Source organism: Garra rufa, chromosome 2 (assembly GCF_049309525.1).
Source record: "Garra rufa chromosome 2, GarRuf1.0, whole genome shotgun sequence".
NCBI classification, from domain to species: Eukaryota; Metazoa; Chordata; class Actinopteri; order Cypriniformes; family Cyprinidae; genus Garra; species Garra rufa.
Window position 1 is genome coordinate 49,029,971 of NC_133362.1, and position 19,732 is coordinate 49,049,702.

At 39.5% G+C, this 19,732-nt stretch overlaps 1 protein-coding gene across 4 annotated transcripts in view; it reads left to right on the forward strand.

Moving 5' to 3' along the window:
• Positions 1-1,179: 1,179 nt before the first annotated feature.
• Positions 1,180-19,732, forward strand: part of rtn4b (reticulon 4b) — a 31,606-nt gene continuing 13,053 nt past the window's right edge. The window contains exons 1-4 of one of the 4 annotated variants that reach the window (XM_073834352.1): positions 1,181-1,559; positions 1,656-2,402; positions 16,547-16,606; positions 18,330-19,622. In XM_073834352.1, the coding sequence (XP_073690453.1) occupies positions 1,337-1,559; positions 1,656-2,402; positions 16,547-16,606; positions 18,330-19,622 (2,323 nt within the window). In that variant the 5' untranslated portion in view covers positions 1,181-1,336. Of the gene's footprint in view, positions 2,403-16,546; positions 16,607-18,329; positions 19,623-19,732 lie in introns of all 4 variants that reach the window. The other 3 variants (XM_073834353.1, XM_073834351.1, XM_073834354.1) reach the window with 3 other exon arrangements.

The following is a 19,732-nucleotide window of genomic DNA, read 5'->3' on the forward strand; positions in this document are numbered from 1 at the left end:
AGAAGGTCGTCTTTTGTGCGGCACAGGTTCATTCAGGTCTGAACTGCTGACGGTGGGAGTTTTCACTGAAGTCTCCTTTAATAATGTGGTTCCAGAGCTCATATTACTGAGAGTCTTCAGCTGAGTGCTGCACTTTCATCACCTTGACTTTATTTTAAAACAACTGTTTCATGAGAGACTGTAATATGCAGTCAGTCAATCACAATCAAGTCTCTTACAACAGAAGATTCATAACCAGAAAATCGCAAATTAGGTCATTAAGGGAATACCTCTTTCACTCACTTATTCCTAGCAACACACATGTATGTGTGTGTGTGTGTGTGTGTGTGTGTGTGTGTGTGTGTGTGTGTGTGTGATTGACAGGGACAGCAGTGCTCAGTAACCCAAGAGCATCTGCCATGTGAGCACGCTGATGGATGCAGATGTTTATGAGATGTGCTGCTCACCGCCTCACGACTGGAGTATAAACTATTATAAACTGCTCAAGACAAGTGACCAGCATTCACAGATCAGGCTGAACATGTGCATATTTCTACACACATGCGGACGGCATGTGCACGTATCTGAAACATGACCTGTGAGATATATGTGTAGCACATGTGGATATACTTACATTTATATATAGTTCTGTCTGTGCAGCACAACATACTACACCAAACACATATACAACTTCACAGCATGTCTTTCTTTTTTATTCAACATCAAACAAATGATGAAAAGTAAAAAAAAAAAAAAAAAAGCATATGCTGGTTAGGTAGGTTTTGATGCTGAGATACTGGTTTTAGCTGGTTCATGCTTGTCCAACCAGCAAAGGACCAGTTTAAACCAGCAACAAAACCTAGCTAACCAGCATATGCTGTTCTTTCAACAGGGACAATAGAGAGAAAAAAAATTAAATCATAAGGAGGATCTGAGTCTTTACAACTATCTGTGCTGTTCAGATTATATAAGCATCCTAGAAAACATCATTTACTGTGGCGCACTTTTGATGAGGTTAATCTCTAATCTAAAGCGCACTGATGGAGCACAGCACAAAGAGCGAGTTGGAGAAAAGAGGCGCGGACGGAACAACGGTGGGCGGGGCTTGGCGCACTTCTGCTTCTCGATTGGCCACTCGTTACATCATTCAGCCGTGGTGTTTACCGATTGGCCAAACAATTCTAGTCAATATTCCGCTTAGTCACTTTGGTGGAGTCTGTTAACTTTCTGCTTTCTCGGGGCCGGGGCGCGTCGGCTTTTCTCCTCTCAGAGAGAACACAGCGAACGGCTCTTCTGCGGGTTACAGTCTGCTCTCATTCTCAACACACAACACTGGAATATCAAGCACAGGTTCCAGATGGAAGAAGCAGATAAAGTTTCCTCCAGCGCACCTGATGAGACTCCGCACGATGTTGCCATGAATGAAGCCGCTGCAGTCGCTCCAACACCGGCAGACGACACGCTGCGGACCGCGGAGCATTCACTGGAGGAGAACACTACTACTGCACTGACCTCTGAGATAACTAGTATTACACAGGTGACTGAGATAACTAGTGCTCCACTCACCACTGAGATAACTAGTACTACACAGACGACTGAAGAAACTAGTCAAATGACTGAAGAAACTAGTACTGCAAAGATGACTGAGGTAACTAGTGCTCCACAGATGACTGAAGATACTACACAGGTGACTGAGGTAACTAGTGTTTTACAGACCACTGAGATAATTAGTGCTCCACAGATACCTGAGATAACTAGTATTGCACAGACAACTGAAGAAACTAGTACTCCACAGACAACTGAAGAAACTACTGCTTCACAGATAATTGAGACAACTAGTACTGCACCAATAGCTGAGGAAACTAGTTCTCCAGAGTTGACTGAGATAACTAGTACTCCACAGATCACTGAGGTAACTAGTGTTTTACACATGACTGAGATTAGTACTACACAGACAACTGAAGAAAGTAGTGCTCCTCAGATGAATGAAGAAACTCCTACTCCACAGAGACCTGAAGAAGCTATTACTCCACAGAGACCTGAAGAAAGCATCAGTACACAGATCTCTGAAATAAGCAGCACTATGCAGATCGCTGAGGAAACTAGTTCTCCAGAAGCAGCTGAAGAGAGCTTTACTCCACCTGCTAGTGAAGAGCCTTCTGAAGTGACTCCAGAAGCAGAAGAAGCACCATCATCTCCAGTGACAGCGGCAGCAGCAGCTCCTCCAGTGTCATCTTCATCATCCTCATCCTCATCATCATCAGTGAGGGAGGAGAGCGTGACTGCGGTGATGGAGAGCGCCAGTGCTCCTCAAGCTCCTCAGGAGGAGGCGGCTCCTGGAAGTCCTCACAGAGAGGCGGAGAGCAGCAGACAGATCGCGTCTGAGGACCGAGAGCCGCTCACTCTTCCTTCATCACCATCCCGTGAGTATAGCGCTATTTTCAGCGTTATTTGTGCCGATGTCCGGCGGAGGGCGGGTTCTGATGCGGCTTTTTGTCGTCGCCTCTTTCTGAAATCAGAGCGATCAGACATAGATGCAGATCTCCGTTCCCTTCGTCTGATTGAATTGATATAACAGATGCTTGAGTATCGCTTTGATATGTGTTTGATGTTGGGGAAATGTGGCATGAGACTGCATTATCGTGTGAATTTTAAGGCGGTGTTCCGGTGAATATTGTCGATGCGGCCCGCCTCACGAGACAAAGACACGCAGCGCGACATCAGACTCATGAGGAGCATATTTGAGTGTGTGTGTGTGTGTGTGTGTGTGTGTGTGTGTGCATATATGAGGCTTATGTAAACGTCTATTTATTATATGAGGCTTTTATGTGTTTATTTATTTGCACACTTGTGTGTGGCTTTATATATTAGGGTGTGACTGCTGTATACACACAGAGAGAAAGCGTTAGATATGATTACATGTGAAGATTTCTACATCAGCATTCAGTAGGCATTGCTATATTGTTTTAATTAAGAACTGAATCGACCATAACTAACTGTTGGGATGTGTATAATGTTGCTGATGCTGCATTATGAGAGCTGTCTGTTCATCAGAGATGCATTGACTGCGGCTTGTTAAGAGTTTCTCCTCGTTTTCTGAAGCTCTTCCCATAGCTCTTGTAGATGTTGTTAATTGTAGGTCAGTCCTCATGAGTTCTTGAAACTATATCTGTTCCTGCAGAACAAACTAATGTTCATCCATCCATAATACTCTCTCCTGATCATTTAATATCATTGTGCTGTGCTGCTCAGATCCAGTCTGTTTCTTCTGTCAGGAGGACAGAGCTTTCATCTCGACATATGCTGCTGTTTCTCAGGAATTATATGACACAAGGTTTTGTGAGTAGATTACAGTAATGGCTGCTGGAGATGGATTACACGGATGATACTGCTGTTAGATGTTACTGGAGTATAACTAATGAGATAAATTCATCCAAAAAAATAGAAATGCACTGTTTTCTACTCATTTACTCATCCTCAGGCCATCTAAGATGGAGGTGGATTTTTTTTCCCCTGAGTAGAGCAGTAAAGAAGGTTTTTAGCTGAAACTGTGGTTCTAGGTGAGATTAAAAAAATGCAAGTCAGCAGCTGCCCGTCTTTGAGAATAAATAAGCATATCAGGCAACACAAAATGAATCCCTGTGGCTCCTGATGATATATTGAGGTCTACTGAAGCAGAATGATCAGTCTGCATGAGAAACTGAACATTATAACAGTATAAGAAAACAACAGTAATTTATAGACCCTGCAACCCAGTCACTGACACATCAGAACAGACAGAGGATGAGAGCAGATGAGGTCAGACGGGCAGTGAACTGAACACAGCAAACTCTCTGTCTCTCCAGTCAGTAATGAACCTGATAATTCATTCTTAAATGACTATATTGCATGATGAAAATGAGCAGCTGTGTTACTGCTGAAGCTGATATGAAAGTGATGACACCCTAACCTCGTCCAGTCATCATCACATGAGTCTGTTCAAAACAGCAGCTCAGGGATGATTTATAGATCAGCTCATACTGACACTAGCATTGCTTCATCAAACGAAGCCGCGGCACAAACATCACATGTGTCTGAGACGCAGAAGAAGAGCGGTAACGTGAGATGTGGGTGATGCAGCAGGATGGACGACAAACTCAATTAGAGTTGATCTCAAACCTGTTTAGTCCTCCATCCTCCACGTCTCTGATTCAGATTGTGCTTCCTGTTCGAGTGTGAAGTGTGCTGTATTGATGGACGCGCCTCACGTCACCTGACTGTAGTGGAGAGGCCGTTCCTCCTGCTGTCATCTGTGTGTGTGATTTAGGACAGCTGCTGTCGTCTAAATACAGACTGAGACGTCTTCATGCTCGTTTCCATTAGATGAAACAATCTTCAGTGAGCGTTGAGTGACGCTTGGCTTGTGTTGCCTTATGCAGATCAACACACTTGATTCTGATCAATAAATATCAGTAACTCTGCAACTAAACATCAACCTTTTCCACTAAACCTAACCTAACTAGTACTCTAATGAAGGTTAGTTGACATGTAGTTGTAAAGTTATTTATTATGGAAGTAAAGGCATGAGAGGTGTGGCAGTAGCACCTGGTTCACTAGCGCTGGAGGAAACTAATACCATCACAATATTACTATTGGGTCATTCGGTGTCAACTCAACCAGAGGTCCCTGGCTACAACTTTTGATTTAGCTTATTTTTATTCTGAAGAAAGATATAGAAGTTTAGTGATGAAAGCCAAAATATTAAATGTCATGGATGAACAATTACTGAGTAATCCACTATTTTGTAGAGGGAGGTCAAAATGGCAATTTTCACCTGAGAGTCAAGTTACAGGGGGGTAAAAATGACTTCAGAAACATGGCAGCATCGTTATCCTATTTTTGCACAGAGATTGGTAGCTCTATTAGTAAAATCTGTTGACTTTAGCTATCTTTGTTGCATTATGTGCCAATGGTGACCATTCAAAACGTAAAAAAAAAGTTTTTCTCCAAAGTTTGCATGCCTGTAACTCAAGAAGTATTAAAGATATCTTAATGCCCTTTTAGATACTGGGTCTTAACTTTCTATTTAGCATCTTTACTTTTATTTCTGCCCTGAGATATTGAAATTTCAATATAACATCAGCAGTAAATTGTTAAAATGTACACATTTTCAGTGGTCAAAAACCAAATGTGGGTCAGTTTGGAAAAATATGATAATTTTCTTTTCAAGAGGATTGTCTGAAGAACAAATGATGTTAGAACAAGAAATGTATCTCATTTCTTTTTGTCAAAACAACTGCATGTAATACTAATACTTATGTTATTTAAAGAACAATATCTGAAGTGCTAAAAGTGCACTGAAATGGTCAAGTCGAGGCACATTACCTTGCTTTCTGTAGTCTATTCATAGAATTTTATATTTGATTCAATTTCAGATATATTTGTAAGAAGGGATTTTGTTCATTTTTGCAGTTTCTGAAGCTACCAAGAGTTTAAACATACTGTATTGTAACATGTTTGAAACAAATCCCACGCCTCATTGGTTGCGTTCACCACACATTGCTTTCACATCAGTTAACCAAGATTTGCCTCATCTAGATTAATTATTAGAATTTTTTTATTGTTATAAAATATGAAGCATACAGTCCCTGACAAAAGTCTTGTCGCTTATCTATTTTGTAGAAACACCTGCTATTAACCTGACTTTTAATTAATCAATTGGTGTTAGAAATAGCTCATATGAAAAGCTAAAACCCTCCCAAAGGATGTTTAATGCACTGAAATAAATTAGTTTCACTGAAAAAAGATTTAGCATTTAATCAAGACAGAAAGGTCAAATTCTGGCAAAACAAAAGTTTTGTCGCCTATACAGAAATTGAACAAATTTACTGCAAATGCAAAAATATGTCAGCAAATTAAGTAGTGGTGCTGTGAGATACAAATTTAATATCTTGTATGACTTCCATGAGCTTGAAGGACTGCATCCATGCGGTTTGGCAAGGATTCATACAATTTATTGATGAAGTCATCAGGAATAGCAAAGAAAGCAGTCTTGCATGCCTCCCAGAGTTCATCAATATTCTTTGGTTTCGTCTTCCATGCTTCCTCTTAGGGCTGGGCGATATGGCTGAAAACTATATCACGATATCAGTGTTTCATATCGGTCGATATCGATAATTATTGATATTTTTATGACCCATTTAAAATAAGGACCAGGAAAAAAATATATTACACTCAAGCATTTTTATTTTAAACTTAACCTTCCTCTGATCATAATCCCCTCAGTTATTAAGACAGAAATGTCAACAACCATGGAAAACTCAAAAAATTAAAATGTAAACATAAGTCTAAAGTCACAATATACACTTAATTATCTCTTAATCCTCAATTCAAACCCCATTCATTGTCGATGAAGTGAATGGTTTAGCTAATGTATGGCCCAGAAGTACGGCTTGACCACAGGTCAGAGGTGGTTGCAAAGTACTTGGCTGATAATATTTTTTTTCTGCACAGATTGCTGGTTGCCAGTAGCCAACGTTACTTCTTTCCCGGTACTTTAGCCTATACTTTGTGTAATAACAAAAATATTTATTTAAGTGAAAAAATAAGTCAAACTTTCAACATTTTGAACAATAGGGCCTTTTTTTTTCAGAAATTCTTGTTTTAATTTTTCTGATAATCAAATGAAAGCAAAATCACAGATTTATTTTTAAAAATAAAAATAAGCAGAGCTTTACTGTTAAAATTAATACATAGAAGAAAAATGATATTCAGTTAAACAAGGTTTAATAATAATAGTATTTTTTCAACAATTAAGTGGTGACTCTTTATTTTATTTTTAATCATATATATTGTTTTATGTAAATTATTTAAATGTGAACATATAAACACCTACATTATACTGTACAGTAATACAAGACTAATATTGTTCTGTTACATGTTAAACCGTACTTTTATTTTGACAGGTTGCCGTGAAGTTTCAGTGTGTAATAAATACAGTATGAATGATGGATGCTAGTTTCACTAATGAAACTGTAAAATTGACAAAAAGTGACACTCACAGCAGCTTTGGAGATGTATTTATTGGAGTTTGTCTGTTCATGTGAGATGCAAAGGCCAAAAATTAGCGGGAGCGTCACGTGTGCAGTATGCGTGTAGTGAAAATAAAACAAGTCTCCTCCATTCATACATAAAGAGGCAAACGGAACACGCAGGATTCTTATTGAAATGGTCTTTTTGCATTTCAGTTTTCACAGACACTAGTCCATATCGCGATCTGAATTAATTAACAGACCAACTTTTGATTTATTGGTCCAAAAATCGACGAATTCCGCGGCATTCCGCCCTATAGTAAAGTCCGTTTTTATGAATGGAGTCCGCGATCCCGTCTGTGAGGAGACATTGTAAACGCGCGATCATGTAGAGACAGAAATCAAATGCCGTCGTGTAAATAAGATAAATAACATAAGGCTATTTAGTTTGTTTAATACAACAACATGGACCCGTTCTGTAGGAAAGATAACCTTAACTTCTATTGTGATCTGGCGCTATGAACTGAACGTTAAAGGGGGGCTGGGCGGGCCGACGAAGAATACAAAATATCGAACGTTTTATCGAACACATTTTTTATTGATATCGATCTCTTGTCTATCGCGATATATATCGTTATCGTTTTATCGCCCAGCCCTACTTCCTCTTTCATCCTACCCCACACATGCTCAATGATGTTCATGTCTGGTGACCGGGTTGGCCAATCCTGGAGCATCTTGATCTTCTTCGCCTTGAGGAACTTTGATGTGGAGATGGAAGTATGCAATGGAGCACCATCCTGCTGCAGAATTTGGCCTCTTTTATGTTTGGGAATATAAGAGGTAGCTAAGATTTCTTGGTATTTTAGACTATTGATGTTGCCTTCCACCCTGCAGATCTCTCGCACACCCCCACACTGGATGTAACCCCAGACCATGATTTTTTTTGCCACCAAACTTCACTGTTTTCTGGGTGAATCTTGGATCCATGCGGGCTCCAGTAGGTCTCCTGCAATATTTGGTGTAATTCAACAGAAGATTCATCTGAAAAATCCACCTTCTGCCACTTTTCCAGCGTCCATCCTTTTAGCAGGCTATGGGCCTTGGCAAATGCCACACAGTTTTTCAATTGTCTTTTGTTTAGTGCTGGGTTCTGGGCACTGATTCGACCATGGAGGCCATTTCGAGACAGAATCCGACAAACTGTTCTGGTTGACACAGGGACTTCAGGTGACCAGGTCTCGTGGAGCTCTGCTGCAGTGGAAAATGGGCTGGCCTTGGATTTTCGAGCAACAAACGGTCCTCTCGAGCCGTTGTCTTGCGGGGTCTGCCTGACCTGGGCTTGTCAAAAACGTCTCCAGTCTCTTCAAATCTTTTTTTTATCCTCTGTACTTGACGCTGAGACACATTGAAGGTGTCTGCCACATCAGCAGTGGATCTGGTCTTCAGCCTCTTGATAATCGACACTTTAGTCTCAGGGTGAATCTTAGGCATGTTTGCAGAGATGCAGTTGATGTGAAGATCTAGTGTACTGGGGTTCTTTTTATACACACCTGAGACCTAATTGATCCATTATTAGTCACAGGTGAAGCTCATATGACAAGGCGACAACACTTATGTCTTTGCCAAAATTGACTCAATGGGCTTTACCAAGCTGTGAATATTAGAATACTTTGTGACAGTTTCGTTTTGCACTGAAACATTATTACAAAAGCTGTTGGGATTAAAATGAGCCATTTCTTGTAAAAAAAAATCTTGATTAGAAATATATTTCAGCGGCACTTCAGGTCAATTTGTACACAAGCGACAAGACTTTTGTCAGGGACTGTAGTCATAGATCAAGTAGTATCTATCTACTGCTAAAGGGCATATTTAGCAGAATCACTGATATTACCTCAAACATTTCACATCTCCCACACTTGCTTAGATACTTTTGTTTATTGTTTCCAAACATTAAGAAAAAAATGAGTTACATACTGTATTAGTAACCAAACACCTACCAAAGAACACCCACCCTATCCCTGACAGAGCCATAAGAGCATATACACATACCTCTTGAGTTATAGGCAAGAGAACTCTGGAAAAAGAATATTTATGGCACTCAGACTGGTGTGTTCAATGCAGTTGTCTTCACTGAAAGAAACGAGGTACAAATCTAGTTTCAATTATTTGTTTTTAGACATTACTTCTTTAAAATAAGTATCATATTTTTGCAAACTGACCCACATTTGGTTTTTGACCACTGAAAATCTGTACATTTTAATGTTTTACACCTGGAGCCATATTGAAATTCCAATATCTCTGGAACCGAATCTCATAGGGCATTAAAAATAAAGACGCCAAAAGGAGTTTAAGACCCAATATCTAAAAGGGCATTAAAATATCAATACTTCTTGAGTTACAGGCATGCAAACTTTAGAGAAAAACTAAAAGTGCTGTTTCCCTATTTCTGAATGGTCATCATTGGCACGTAATGCAACAAAGATTGCTAAAGTCAACAGATTTTACTAATATGACTACCAATCTCTGTGTAAAAATAACATTTTCTAAAATTTGGCTCTGAATCTCCAAAAATCACCATTTTGACCCCCCCTCTACAAAATAGTGGATTACTCAGTAAGTATTCATCCATCACATTTAATATTTTTTGCTTTCATCACTATATATGTCGATAAATATTATATAAATATGAGCAAAATTAAACATTTGAGCAAGGGACAATTTTGAAATTTAGTTGATTTGACACGGAATGACCCTTTAGTATTTACCCTGTATTTAGTGTCATGGAAATGCAACTAAGTTTAGAGAGGTCTTGATTATATTTGCTCTCATCAAACCCAGTCTCTGCTCTTCTGTAATATAATACATTTGTAAAAACCACAAATAAAACCATGTGTGGCTCATCATTATCAGAGTAAAAAGTAGCTATAGTGCTTCTAACTATATGATTTCTAAATGCATTTGCTATGAAAAACTGCAGCTTAAATACATTTATGATAGACATAAATGCAAAAACGGCAATTAACTTTATTTGTTACTGTAAGTTCAGTTTGCTGTGATTATATTCACTTACTCCTGTGGCACATTTAATACAATGTGCTAATGACTATACTAATATATGAGATAGGGCTGCACAAAATCTGACATGCGATATCCAATGCACATCTGTAATTGCTTGTCAGTGAATTACGGCTCTGTGTAGTAAGCGCTGCTCTATCTGAACGAACACAGATAATGGAGAACCGGCTTTACTCACAGGATGCGCACTGGATATCGCATGCGAAATATGGTGCAGCCCTAATATGGTACACATTTATGGCAAAAAACAGTCAGTCACTGAAGTATATTTATGGTTGTGGGTGATTTGTGGATTAGAAAGCTGTCAGATGGGATTGTTGGTGGCACGGTGTTGCTTCATCTGTCTTTAGACCAGTGTAAATCACACAGATAACCCATGTGACGGAGGACCTCTGTGCTGTGTGACAGTGGTCATGTGACTGCGATCGGTCAGCGAGTAATGTCTCCGGCTCACGGTTCAGTGCCGCTGTTTCACTGTTCAGAGTCAGAGCGCCGCTTTCACAGACAGTCCACTAAACCTGAAGAAACTTGCACTGACTGATCTCATAAATACATGGTTTATCTCAAGATGTACCAGTAGTGTTTTTTCTAAGGCACTTTTATAAAAATCCTGCCCTAATCTAAGCCCTGTTTGTAAATCCAGGTTGAAATGTGACCCTGGAGCACATAACCAATTTTAGGAAGCACGGATATATTTGTAGCAATAGCCAAAAATACATTGCATGGGTCAAATTTATTGATTTTCCTTTTATGCCAAAAACCTTTGAAGTGCTATTAAGTAAAGATCATGTTCTATGAAGATATTTTGTAAATGTCCTACTGTAAATATACCAAAATGCAATTTTTGATTAGTTAAATGCATTGCTAAGAATTTCATTTGCACAACTTTAAAGACAATTTTCTCAATATTTAGATTTTTTTGCACCCTAGATTTTCAGGTTTCCAAACATTAAGAAAAAAATGAGTTACATACATACTGTATTATTAGTAACCAAACACCTACCAAAGAACACCCACCCTATCCCCGACTGAGCCATAAGAGCATATACACATACCACTTGAGTATTTGGAAAAAGAATATTTGTCACTCAGACTGGTGTGTTCAATGCAGTTGTCTTAACAGAAAGAAACGAGGTACATCTGTAGTTTCAACATTATTTGTTTTTCAGACATTCCTCTTTAAAAGATAATTATTGTTTGTATCCCGACAAAATATTGTCCTATCCTAACAAACCATACATCAATGGAAAGCTTATTTATTCAGATTTCAGGTGATGTTTAATACTCATAATTGACTCTTATGACTGGCTTTGTGGATACACTGACTCATGATCCATAGATGACTGTCACTGCATATGAAGACTAGAGTAGACGCTAGGGCTGGGCCGATACACGATATCATATCGAATCGCGATAAAATTTATGTTAATAACGATGATAAGCTCTAGACATTTTTTGTTCGATATGGATTAATCTAAGAGCCAATCACACAGCAGAAATATGAGACAACAGTCAATCAGCGTGCAGCGTGCGTGTGCACGTCAAAGTACAAAGTTCATTTATTACCGCACTTTGCGAAGCAAACTTAAAGGTTGTATCAGCGATTTCTAGCATGAAACATAAAGTGTAAAATTCAGCTGATCTTTCATCACGATCCGCTCGCTGCCTGCCCCATAAATTGTCTGTGAAAAAACCGCGTCTCTCTGGTCAGCCTAGGGTCCGAGATATGCCAAAAAAACAATCGGCACTACCAACCTTTCCACACATAAACAAACATTGTTCCAACCAATCAGCGTCAGGGGTTTGGTGTTGTGGACTTTCGCTCCGCCTCCCTCACATCCCTGCACCAGTAGGAAAGTCCACAACACCAAACCCCTGACGCTGATTGGTTGGAACACGGTTTGTTTATCTGTGGAAAGGTTGGTAGTGCCGATTGTTTTTTTGGCATATCTCGGACCCTAGGCTGACCAGAGAGACGCGGTTTTTTCACAGACAATTTATGGGGCAGGCAGCGAGCGGATCGTGAAGAAAGGTCAGCTGAATTTGACACTTTATGTTTTAGGCTAGAAATCGCTGATACAACCTTTAACACCAGGACGACAAAAAAAAAAGAGAGAGTGGAAGCAGCGACGAAAGTGAAACTAACCTCGAGTTATTATCCAAAGATGTTGAAACTGTCGACAAAAATAGGTAGCACGAATTCCGTTGTATAAGTGGTTTGGCTATCTGAAAAGTGACTCTTAGCTCAGCTGAGAGTTTGGCGCGATTGTTAAAACTGAAACCGAAAGCAAAAAACGCACGCGCATTCAAAAGCAATTTTAATCCCCCTTGTTTAGAGAGTAACTCCCCAATGCACACAAATTAGGCTACATGACATATCTAAGCTGTTATTAGTATGTAGGCTATGATAGGTTGTGTATGTCTATAGCTCTGTATCATGTAGGGTTGTCACGATACCATAAAAATGACTTACGATACTATACCAGCTGAAGTATCACGATACCAAGTAGTATCACGATACCATGCAGTATTCTGTTAATTTAAAATTCAAATCTACAAAATGAATAAAAAAATTCATAAATAAAAAGATGTAAATGAAAACAGGCAAGATTTGTCTCTGAATACTTCACTAATGTGAATAAATGACTGGCTATTGTTATCCATGAAATCATGTCAACAAAAGTCATCTGAGCACTGCACAGAAGCTTCATAGAGTGACATTTAGATGTGGTATTTATGCATTTAGACTGTACTTATAATTGCATAAATAATGTTATAAGATAAATGTTTTAAATACAAAACTCTGAATATAGAAATATGTTGGAAAAGAATGGAACATGACGGGAAACTTAAAACCGCCAGCAGATGGCAGCAGTGTTCATGATTGAATCACTGAGTTGTTCAAACGATTCTTTCAAAACGGCTGAATCATTCAGGGGTGAATCAAATGACTCGTTTTTATGAATGGCTTAGTGAATCAGTGATTCGCCCAAACCAACGCGAATTCAGATTCGAACACAGAAACGAAACTAAAACATCTTGCTCGTATCTTATTGCTGAACTGTCACGAGCATTTTTGCTGCCATATCTTAAAATTTCCAAGTTAGCAGCTTGTATATTAAAACGTATTAATTTATAATGTTAAAAATACATATATATATATATATAAAATGATTGATAAGAACCAAGTGCAAAACTACTATGTTAATGAATGGAATTGCATTCGTGATCGCAAAGATGCTTCCAGAAACGAATTATTACACATGTTCTAAAAGTGGGCAAATGAATAAAAATACGAAAATTCTGTCTAGTAAAATATTTTGATGTTTAATAATTGATTCTTGGGCTGATATTTTTTAAATAACATTAGACAGTCGTCTGAATCAGACCCTCTCTTCTGAAACTGCAGCGTGAACAAGGACGTGCGCGTGCAGCTTCTCATTTCAAACTGAACTGAAGCATGGTGAAACACTGAATAGCACATAAAGCCTATACATCGCTTGTACTACACAAAGCACAGCAGAAAGACATTTTGGCAGTCAACTTGTAATGTTTCTGCTGGCGTGCATGAACGTTTTAAACCGTGTTCCTGCCGTGCATACAAATCTTATGGTGCTACCGTTTGGACGATACTACTGTTTCAAAAATGCAATGGCACCGCGGGTATTTGTAAGCTTTAGTATCGCGATACTACCGTAGTACCAGTATACCGTGCAACCCTAGTATCATGCTTGAAATATTCGGTCTCTATTTGCAATTAGAATAATGAGAGAGTAGCCTACTTTGATTATGGCTGAATTGTCTGCACTTAATATGATTAAGAAAGAACTGTGTCGTAATTTTTTGTTATTTATACTGTAGATTGTTTCAAAATGCAGTGGTTGCCTCTAATTTAAATAGCTCTACCTATAATAGAGAAAATAAACAATTATGTTAATAATAATAAATAAATAAATAAATAAATAATTGTTACAAATTATGTTTTTACAATAATTTTATGTTTACATTTTGTACATTTACTCTCATTTACCATACTCTGTCACAACTTTTATTTTTTAAATTTATTTTAGTAAGTTGTTTTAATTTTTAAGGCCAAATCTGTAATCTGTTTTTGTTAATAAACTATACTTTAAAATGTAATTTAATGAACCCTATAATTTTTGTGGCTTTAGTCACTGTTGGGATACTATTTTAAAGCTGGCAACATCAACAGCTTATATCGAAATATATATCGTTATCGTTCAATATGGGAAAAAATTATCGAGATTACATTTTTGCCATATCGCCCAGCCCTAGTAGACGCAGACGTCAGTCTCTAGATTGAAACACATGATGCTGCGGTGACTGAGGGGGGATTGCGTGACGGTTGTGTTCACAGAACACCTTCCTCCATCCGCCGTCACAGGAGCTCAGGTTAGTCTGTCCCTGGTTTACTCTCCAAGGAGGAATACATCACTTGAGCTTTCTGTTGATTATTAACAGCACTACAATAAACACAGCTCATGTCTCATGCTTTATTTATTTCTTTATTTACTTGTTTGTTTGTTTGTCCAGGGTGTCCATATTGCAGGTGCATCTAGAAATTACTTTGATAATCAATAAATCTGATGATTTATTTGATTAATGACATTTTTGGTTTAATTTTATAATTTAAAATTTATAAATTTAAAAATGAAATTTAAATAAAAAATCAATACATTTTAAAATTATAATTAATAAATGTAAAATCACAAATCAGTACGTTTCCCACAGTCAATAAAATTTTATATACTGTATATTATTATTTTTTTGCACCAAAAAAAGGTAATTTCCCATCTTCATCTTCACTGTCTGTAAAAATCCACAGCTTCATCACAGTGTATCCTCATCCTCCTGCACAGCACAGGTTACCAGTGTTTAATGCTGACAGGCAGCGCTGTAATACAGACGAATATGAGTCTGATTCACATAAACCAGTGCGACCACAATGACTGCACAACACCCTAAACATACACCAGAATACATACACCGTCAAAACTCTATCACATATCTTGTATTTCAGCAAAATGAGCTATTATTTATATAATGACGTATGAGTGAGTGCGTTATTTTGCATCGTTCACATTTAATCCTGAGACCACACTCTTCCTGCTGCAGAGAAAATCCTGTCATGTGGATCATACACTGTGTGTGTGTTTCTGAAGTGCAGGGGAAATATTTAAAAATAAAAAAGCTTTCTGTTTCAGTATGTTCATTGAGTTAATGACGTTTTCTCATGCTGAGAGATTAGCAGCTGTGTGTGGAATTATTGAAGTGTTATAATAATAAATGACACGACACATGAGGAGATCAGCTCCAGGTTCATCAGATGAGGTGTGTTACAGATGAACAAACTCCTGCTGTTTGCTCTCACTGTCAGGAACTGTTCATCTGTGGAAGGATGGTATTTAATGACTTACTTCATAAAAATAATATATATATATTAAAACATATTTAGGCTTTTAATATTTGCATCGACTCACTACACCCTAATTACTGTCCTTATGTTGATAAAGTTATATTTATTGATTACAAATTGTAATGTTAGACGCAATTGACTACAGAATTCTGTGTGATTAGTTATTTTTTTTAAATCAGCTGATGCTTGTTTTGTGAAGTTTGCGAAATAAGACTCACTTGCTGTAAAGTCGCTGTCCTTCCAAACGCACTGGACTTATATGAGAATATGTGACCCTGGACCACAAAACCAGTCATAAGGGTCCATTTTTTCATCTGAAATCCCACTGAAATTCCACTGATGTATGGTTTGTTAGGATAGGACAATATCTGACTGAGATCCAACTATTGGAAAATCTGCAATCTGAGGATGCAAAAAAATCTAAATACTGAGAAAATCGCCTTTAAAGTTGTCCAAATGAAGTTCTTAGCAATGCATATTACTAATCAGAAATCAAGTTTGATATGTTTACAGTAGGAAATTTACAAAATGTACTTAATATCCTAATGATTTTTGGCATAAAAGATACATTTTGACCCATACAATGTACTTTTGGCTATTGCTACAAATATACTCATACTACTTAAGACTGGTTTTGTGCTCGATGTCGTTCTCTTCATCTTCTTCAGGATTGTCAGTGTAGTTATTCAGGTGTGGTTGGGTAACCTTTGACATGACGTGACTCACAGTACAGCGGCTGATTTTATTCTGTATAGATTATTAACAGAATTACATGTTGTGCCATTGTCACCATTTTAATTAACAATTTTTGACATTGTATGTTTTTAATGTCTACAACAAAAAACATCTGGTCGTAGCCCATGACGCCTGTGTTTGTCATGTTAGTCTTGAATGTTTACGGAGCGAGTGTTGTCTGACTCTGACTCATTGTCTGACCCAGAGCTGAGCAGCCGCTGTAAAACTGTAAATGATCTCCTGTAAAACTCTTACAGTCTGACTAGGGTTCAAATCAGTCTTGTGTGTAATTCCACTCTTTGTTTTTCAGATGAACCTGAACCTCCTGCTGCTCCTGCCGTTGCTCCTGTCCTCCTTCAGTTTGCATCAGGTACGTCTTCGTCTTTAATGGTGTGCCGGTGTTGTTTTCATCTCTGTCATGTTGCCGTTTGATTACTGCTTGCATTTCAGGGTGACGTTTGACCAGTGCTGCGTGATGTAGATGTGATGTCTCGTAAGTTAACAGCTGAAGTGACCTAATCAGTGACAGATAAGCTTGATTTTCCCTGATCTGCACTGGGGTTGTCATGATGCCAGGACTCAAAACCAGTACCAGTGAAGTTTGTTGATTCTCAGTTATATTAATACCACTATAAAAACTGAAATGCTGTTAAACACATTCCATCATTTTAAACTCTGCTTATTAGATTGATCGTATAATAAAATGAATCAGCGCCACCTTCCTGACATTCACAAGTCTTCACTAAACTACAACTGGTGATTAAAGCACCCATGTACCAAATTGAATCAGTACTGCTGATAGCATGGGAAAACTGCACTTTTGTGTAATTGTGGTCAACACAAGCACTGGTACTACTGACAGCCCTAATGCAGAGTCAGTCTTGCTGCAGAAGATGATTGATGATGTTAGTCTTGATTTGTGCCTTTTTGCTCTTTGTCTGCTCAAGTGTTCGATGGTGGATTGTTCTGCCTTCCTTCTGACTTTCCTTTATAGCAAAAGAAGTCTCCTTTAAGTCTGTGATGCTTTGCATCAGTTAATCTTTACAGCAAGACTCAGTTAATGTCATCGTGTTTCATTCTTTCAGAGCAGATACAGTGCCTTGCAAAAGTATTCTTTTTTTTCACATTTTGTTTTGTTGCAGCATTAAATTAGTTTTTCCCCACATCAATTTACACTCCATACACCATAATAATGACACCAGATTTGCAAATTTTACAAATTTATTAAAAAAACACTGAAATAAGTAGATTGCATAAGTATTCATACCCTTAACTCAGTCCATAGTTGAAGCACCTTTACAGCCTCAAGTCTTTTTGGGTCTGATGTGACCATCTTTGCACATCTGCATTTGGCAATTATCTGCCATTCTTTGCCTCACCTTTTCTCCTCTCCATCTCTGTCAGCTTGGATGGGGGCTGGCAGACATTTTCTAGAGTCCTAGTTGTTCCAATCGTCTTCCATTATGGAGAATGCTTCTGTCAACCTTCAATGCAGCAGATTTGTTTCTGAACTCTTCTCTAGATCATCGCCTTAACGCAAGTCTGTCACTGAGCTCTACAGGCAGTTATCTTGGTTTTTGCTCTGATCTGCATTTTCAGCTGTTAGACCTTTTCTGAGAGGTGTGTGTCTTTCTAAATCAGGCTCATTCAAATGAATTTGCCAGAAATACGGCAATTAATACTTATGCAATGGGATCTTTTCAGTTTTTTATTTTTAATAAATTTGCACAAATGTTAAAAACCTATTTTTTGCTTTGCCATTATGGTGTAGGGAGTGTAGATTGATGTGGGCAAAAAGTAATTTAAAGTAGTTTAACATAAGGCAGCAACATAACAAAATGTGAAAAAAATGAAGGGGTATGAATAATTTCGCAAGGCACTGTATGTCCAAATAGATTTTAGAAAAGTAGACGCTTTTAACTGAAGAAGAAATGGTCTAGAAACATGATTAAACTCTTGGAAATCCCAATCTCATCTTCACGTACCTTCATTAGTCATGATTTAGTTTAGTTTGAAGTTTTTGAAGCCTCACAGGATCATCCGTATCCCAGACTCTGGTGAAGCTCAGCTCACGTGTCGTTCTGATCCCGCAGACCGCTGCGATTCTTCATCCGTAGCTACACGGACCAGCGCTAGTCTCGCTATGGATTCGTCGGGACGTAAGGACTCGGCAGCGTTCGACCCGGACGTCCTGAGCCACTCGGACGACGACTTCACGTTCGAAATGAAAAAGAGTCCGTACCAGGCGTTTTCCCCCATGAGCGACGACCTCGAGGAAACCACCGCTGCCAGGAGATCTGTGGAGGCGTCTGAGAGTCCGTCTCCAGACCTGGTGCAGGACGCATACGACGAAGGCCACGCTCAGCCAGAGGAGCTCAGACAGGAGGCCGACGCGCCGCTTTCCCTGTCGTATGCTCCGTCCGACCTTTTCTCAGATGTCAACGCCACGTCCGACGACCGACCGACGTGTCTCCCAGATATTCTCAAATCTTCTCCGCTGAACCCCGACAAGGTGGACTCGGGTTCGTCGGAAGGAAGCCCCGATTTCAGTCCGGTTCACAGAAGCGTGGACGATTCCCCAAATTCCCCGTTCCCCGCCAACAAACCGTTTGAATTCGACTCCAAGATCCTACTCCTGAAGGAGATGACCGAGGAGACGGAGGCCAAAGCGGTGGAGATGACCAAGCTGGAAGTGGAAAACAACGACGAGCAAAGTTTCACCGCTTTCGATCTCGTGAAAGAGACGGACGTGGCTCCGAAGACCGACAGCCCTCTGAAGGACAAAGACGGCGCTGAGCTGTTCAGCCAGACCTCTGTTCAGACGGCTGAGAGATTCGAGTGTCTCGGCTTCCCCGGCGGAAACCCTCGAGAGCCGTCCGATTCTGAGAGTCCATCTGCAGACTCCTTCTCCCCGGTGCTGGACGCGGTCACGCAGGAAGCGTCGAGCTTCGGCGCGGAGGAGGAAGGACGAGTCGCGAGGGAGGAGTTGGACGCCGCCGAGGAGGTGTCGGAGCAGGAGGTCTCGTCTGAAGAGTTCGAGTTCGTGGAGCGGCCGCCGCGAGGAGCCGCTGAAGAGTTTCTGGAAATGCAGGACAGCCTTGCATTCGTTAAAGCATCAGAAATGCTGCACGATGAAGACAGATTTCCCAAACTGGAGCCTGAGGAGGAGGAAGATCCAACGCCTGCGACCGAAGATGCAGAAAATCAAAGTTCTTACCATCTCCTCACCCAGTCAGACGAACCTTCTCCTGTCAGGGGCAAAGCAGGTCTGGAATCTGATTTGCAGGAAATTTCCCCAGCTCCCGTAATCCATCCTCCAGTGGATACATCTGGTGCTGAGAAGAAGGAAGCTGAAGTGGTCGTGTGTGATCTGAACACAGCCGCAGGTAAATTCAGCAAAGACCGCCATCTTCACCGGACCTTCTCATTTACCCATCGTCTTCTGTTTCGTGTGCCTTCATCATTTGTGTTTTGTCATGTATTCCCCTCATGGTTC